The 6,316-nt window shown below is 39.9% G+C and overlaps 1 protein-coding gene across 1 annotated transcript in view; it reads right to left on the minus strand.

Moving 5' to 3' along the window:
* Positions 1-244: 244 nt before the first annotated feature.
* Positions 245-6,316, minus strand: part of LOC101860245 (deoxyhypusine hydroxylase) — a 13,588-nt gene continuing 7,516 nt past the window's right edge. The window contains exons 2-4 of the mRNA XM_005094590.3: positions 6,052-6,128; positions 4,268-4,514; positions 245-2,777 (exon numbers count right to left, since the gene is read on the minus strand). Of these exons, the coding sequence (XP_005094647.1) occupies positions 2,434-2,777; positions 4,268-4,514; positions 6,052-6,128 (668 nt within the window). The 3' untranslated portion in view covers positions 245-2,433. The remainder of the gene's footprint in view (positions 2,778-4,267; positions 4,515-6,051; positions 6,129-6,316) is intronic.

Below are 6,316 nucleotides of genomic sequence, written 5' to 3' on the forward strand. Positions count from 1 at the left end.
CGTTTGATTCCCAAGTGGGGAGAACGTTTTATTGGGTACCTTTGTCTTTCTGTTGAGATGTTTTATCTTTATATTAAATCATTCCGGGTTGGCCCTGATAGGCAGGGTCGGAAGCTTGCATCCTAAATGATCTAAGTTGTGTCGATAGGGGTGTAAAATCACCTAGGTCTACACATACATTACAATTTCAAAATTTTGTTTACAACCCCCAAGAATGACTTCAGACAATGTTTTGTTGTTTTGACGTTTTCAGCTTTATTAATGTTTTATATTACATGTACCGGTATTTGTGACCAGGCTATTGTTGCATACCATTGACATCGGTGCCCTCTCTAGAACAACCCTTCTGCTTTCCCCTTCCTTTGTCTTTTCACTTAAAACTTCTAGATCTAGATGGCTCCGATTACAAAGTTTGGTTATTTCACTATCTCTACTACCAATGTTTTTCAGTTCTGAATCCACTGCAGCAAACATTGCAGCTCTTGCTTGCTCACTTCCAAATCGTCTCTGCAAGCTTTCATTGTAAACCCAATGGCCCAGAGATTGGATAAAGTATGGTAATGTAATGAAGAACTTAAATCAAGACTGTTCCTTCCATCAAATATTTTTGCGATTCTCGTATCTTCACTCTACCACTACCACTCGTTTCGTAAAATCTTTTTAATGATGAAATAAAAATCTACGATTGACAACAAATGGAGCAAAATAAAGACCAGTGAAATAAAGCTGTATCATTATTAGTACTCTGTCTGTGCGTGTGGGTGATGGAAAGCTATGCATTGACAGACAGCAGGCAATTAAGAAGCAGAGATCTTTTTTAACAATTTTCATCTCCCTAAAAGAAACAAACTACAGTAAAGTAGTAAAGTCCACGAATCTCGAACACGAAAATCACGGATTCTCGGGTAACTCGAACATTAATGCTCGGTCCTATTTTGGTCCCTATGTTTTCTTTGTATCTACTTCACGGAGTTCCTGAACACATTATACTTGCAACACTCGAATCTCGAACAAACCCACTTCACATTTTCAACAAAAGACTCGGCTTTACCACCTTTCTAGCCTTGGGTAGAGATCTAGGTGTTTCTTTACGTTTTGGCTGTAACAATTACAGCCAAAACGCGGTCCTTGTCTCGCCACAAGAGGCTGGAGGAAGAGGGGTTGCGGAAGGCGGGACGGGGAAGGGGGGGTTCGGGAGTGATGCTGACTGCACAGAATGAATAGCTCACTACGTGTGTAACCATTCTGTGGGACGCGCGCGGTGCGGATGGCAAGAGGTGTAACTTTTTGTAAGCCAATGAAATGAGAGGAAAGGAATGACGTAGGAGTTGACTGTGCTCTCGTGAGATTATCTGCTTTAATTTTTATTCATCTTCTTGCTTCCGCACCGTCAACACGTTCTTCGAGGGAGCTAAACATGTTAATTGTTTCAGTGGGTTTTTTTTATACCTCCCTTGAATTTCTTTCTAATATTTCTTTGTATTTGGGGCTTTCCCGGTCATGGCAAATTACGGAAATCTCAAACACTATTTCTAATTCCCGACGAATTCGAGTTAGATCTACCTATGTTTGACTGTACATCATTTCCAAGGTGAAGAACTTGGTCCCTCATCAGTAAAAAAAACCCAAAAAACCCAGAGAGATCGAGATGAAAAAACATTCCATACAGAACCAAAAGATTTTCAGAACTCTCTAATCCAACCCGCTTGTCAACCCTCCACACCTTCACTACAACTGTGAACTACCAACCAGGCCCTTAGCAAGAACTCCATAGACACCAACACGTATTGTCTGACAACAGGTGATTTCTGATTTAATTTGGAAGAATGGAATTCTGAGAATTTTCAAGTTTCAAACATTAATTTAAAGTGGCAAAGTGACTTCCATGTTAAAATAAGTAAAGACAAGTGAAGGCTTCTCTATTTTTCAATGTACAACTAGCTTACTTTACTTTAGTTTACTTTTCCGATCCAGCGGCCATTTGGGTTCCAGCCCTTCGGTCTGTTGATATGGCAAAGAAAACACAAGTAGCTAAAAAACAAAAAAACAAAATGTAAATCTCCATATTTAAACGGATTCATTAATATGCACTCCTTACAATATGATGGGAGCAACTCAAAGCATGTTTATTTTCTACGCTGCATCCTGAGTGGTTTTGTGTCTAGAAGTACTATAAACACTAGGTCAAAAATAAAAAGGCATAAGAGAAGAGAACAATATTTTATCACGACAATATCACTGAAAATAAAAAATACACAATAAATCAGTCATTCATGAACAGTTTATTTACATTTCAGGCTTCCATCGAATATCAAATTAAGCAGAAATCTCCCTCCTCTTCCCTCACCTTGCAATCCCCACACATGCATGCATGCAGCAATTAAATTCAAACCATCAAATCATTAAATAAGCACAACCTTTAAATGATATGTTTCACATTACAGGCTGAGCGCCATCATTAGGATCTGTATTTTTCAGTTTACTAAAAGTGTTTGCATACTGGAAATCCTCCCCATTCTCATATTCACTCATGTCTAGAGCGATGATACAACTCTCTCGGACGACTCTCTCTGGGTCTTTGAGATAGTTCTCCAGCATTTTCGAGGCCTTTGGAGTGGCTATGGAGCCCAGGGCTTCTGCACATTCGTGCCTCACCATAGGGCTTTCTTGCGCGTCTTTCAAATTTTCGTAGAGTTGATCCAAGCAGGCATCACTCTGGATCTGGCCCAGAACGTAGGCAATCTCATGCCTGAACAAAGCGCTTGAGCACTTCAGACCTGGGGAAGAGTTTAGAAAAGACAGGATAACTTTGATAGAACTTGGACATAGTATCATGAAAGCCTGCGTGTAGATTGGTCATACTGAAGAGCCCAGCGCAAATTACTAGTATTAATAGTAAGAAGAAGTGGGAAAATTCTTGTAAGGCAGCACCTAAAAAAAATTAAATTGCTACTATACAATAGTATTCAGGCAAACTTCTTTATTCTAGACTTTGACGATCATTTTTAGGTGGCACAAAATGAAAACTTGAAAATATGACAATCTCAAGTTGGTTTAGTTTAATGACCCACTGGACACTAGTTAGTAGACACTTTAATACAAAGGTAGGCCCTACAGCACTTGGCAGAGAGTTAAGAGTAAAGAAGGAAACAAAAGAAGGTGTCACACCAAACAAAGTATCACACATGTATATCTGAGCAAAGCTGTTCTTATGTATGTTTTTTTTTTTTTCACTTTTCCAATGATGTCAAAAGGGTTGCACCTCCAGCTGACGTGTAGTGGGTTTGATCCCTCACCCTTCCCCCACTCATCCGTTTAAAAAAAAAAGGGACAACCATAAAGTTCACAGTTTTACAAAGCTTAATGCAAATCCAAAACATAACAGAGCGGCATTTTTCATTTCCAATAATTATTCAATTTTTCAGAAAATTTTACAGTGTTGGAATGGATAAGAAGAGAGAAAAAAAAAAAAGATTGTTCTCATAATATTCATGTTCTCTGGTAAGAAAATTATTATGAAAAAAATTCCAATCTTTTCCCTACCCAGAATCAATTACCTAGGAACCAAAAAGCACTATGAGTGCATGTACTAAGTAAATTCTAAAGTTATCAAGAAAAAAGGAATAAACAATTTGAGCTACATGAAATGGTGCCATTTTTTCAGTCATGTGACGATAAAGACCTTAAAGTAGAAGTCCCACAATGTGATATATTATGCAGCAAAGATATTATAACAAGTGTAGCATTCCTTTCATAGTCCCTATATCCCAGGGTTCAATCAGTTCTCTCTTTACGCCTCCCCCCCTCAACAAGTCCAATTTTATACTGTTGATGAGAATTCTCACTTGGTAACTTTCAACATGTGCTACTACTACTACAAGTCAGTACTACCCAAAACCATGGCTATCACCATTGTGTTAGATGTGGGAGAATCCGGTCCAACTCCGACACAGATGGAAGTGTGCCTGATTAAAGGTGTGCGTGGGCGTGCATGTGCGCGCGCCCCGTGCGTGTGTGTGTGTGTGTGTGTGTGTGTGTGTGTGTGTGTGCGTGCATGCCTGTATTATCCCCTAAAAACACCTGCATGTAGTCAGAGTGTGAAAGTCTTGTAAACATCCCAAAGGAATTTAGATGCACGTGTCCTTCAGGTTCATGGTGCCAGGGCTCCAAGGGTAACACTTTGCTTGTAAATGAATCTATAACTTTTTGTGAAAGAGGAGTTCAAAGAGAGATTTACGGTTGTACATTGAGCGACGTGTCAACTTACCCTCAGCAAGGGCCAAAACAGCTGGATTACTGCCCATGTTTCTCAACGTGAACATTGCCCTGTATCTCTGAAAGAGCGGCAGATTTTCATCCAACAAGGTAGTTTTCAGCTCACCAACATCACCTGTTTTCGCAGGTGGAGCAGGGTCCACTGAGAAGTACGGATTGTCAGGCAGGTCGTTTTCTACTTTGGCCTTCTCCGCCAACCACTGTAACCTACATACAGCCAGCTGGCAAGTCTCTGCGACCTGGTAGGAATACAATAAAACCTCTGTAAACATACTTTTCATGGGTCGGAGGTTACAACCAGCTCTGACTGTATTAACATATATTCTTTGATGCCATCTTGCCCTTTCTCAACTACACTACCAAACTACCAAACCCAGTGCCAGTAATAGATTACACAAACTGCCATGACAAAATCTTCTGGCGATCGATAGGGTTCAATCTGAGTTGAAGCTAGCAAAGGCAGCATTTTGTTTTGATGTTACCCTTAAGTCTGTTTTGACAAACGCTTCAGTAGTGTGGGTCAACAAGCCACTGAATCTGCGTGATTAAACTTCCCATTCGCCACCGGGCTGCAAAACTGGCACTTGGGTGGTTGAATCAGGTAGAAATTGGGGACTGGTTTTATATAGGCGATTGATTTACTGAAGAATTGAAACACTTTGCAGTAATCTTTCAAACTCGGGATTTAATATATAAGGTGTATCAAAGGCTGTACTACATAAAGGGATCAAAATGAAAAAGTGATTTTCAAAAATTTTGTCACTTAGGCGGTTGAATCACGCGGCTTTATACGTACAGCGGTGGGATAAAGGCCTTAACTTAGCCCTCTTTAAAAATAATAAAAATCAGAAGTCACATGTCAATAACAGATAATGAGGCAATGGCAAAAAACCAAACAAAACCCAGAAGGTCAGATCGGGCTGGCTCTCCAAGAAAACCTCGCAGCTAATTAAGCTAGCCTCTAAGAAAAAATGAGAGTGGAAGAAACCTGGAACCTGCAAGACACAGCAACAAAGGCAAGGAACCTAACACTCATCATGGGCATAACATCATATGTTTCTTGGTTAAAATCTTCAGTGTACCATTCCTGAAGTAAAGCAGGGGAGCTAAAAGAAAAAAAAGAAAAGAAAGGGAGACAGAGGGAAAGAACATGGAGAAAGGAATAAAGAGCAGAAGGGAGGAGGAAGAAAATTGTTTGTAAGATTGAATAAATTCTACTGATGTAACTCCAAACTGAAAGTGTCTAGGTAGACCCCAATCGGGGAGTACGTAGTCATTGTGTCTAGGCAATCCCCAATTGGGGTCTACCTAGTCATGGTGGCTAGGTGCTCCCCAAAAATGTTGGATTTTAACCAATAATGTCAAGACTTTATGGACGCACTGTATAGATTGACGCAGAGAAAAAAAAAAGAACAAGTTTACCATCTTCTAAACACAAGTCCTGAATTGTTACAACAGATAAAAATAAAGAAAATGACAGTATTTCGGACACATAAAATGTCATTGCTTAATCTGCAGGACTATACTAGAGTGTAAAGTGGAGGGAACAAGACCGTCGAGAGACACATCATGATGATAGATTGGGGTCTACGGGAGCCATGGTGGCTAGGTGCTCCCCAATTGGGGGTTACCTAGACACCATGACTACGTGGTCCCCAATTTGGGTCTACCAAGACACTTCCCTAAAAATTCTTATAACACAGTACATGAATATTAATTATTCATTAAAAAATGTATAGTGGATGGACTCCACAGGGAAATGGGAGAGAAATTTACCTCTGTGACAGGGTCTTCACAGTACTCAGCCAAAACGTCCATAGCTGTTATATCACCAATTGCACCTAAGGCTTCACCTGGAATAGAACCCAAAAATCACCTCATTAAAAATGAGCTTTGTTGGCAACTTACTTCAACTCCCTTTGACAAGACCCTGAAGAAAAGCTAAATTAAATGTAAAGTCAGCAAATTTGGGAAATTATGCTGGATAAAAATTAGTTCAACATAAGTAAAAAAAAAAAAAGGGGAGGGGGCAGGGAAAGGG

The sequence above is a fragment of the Aplysia californica genome, unplaced genomic scaffold (genome assembly GCF_000002075.1).
Source record: "Aplysia californica isolate F4 #8 unplaced genomic scaffold, AplCal3.0 scaffold00085, whole genome shotgun sequence".
Classification (NCBI taxonomy): domain Eukaryota; kingdom Metazoa; phylum Mollusca; class Gastropoda; order Aplysiida; family Aplysiidae; genus Aplysia; species Aplysia californica.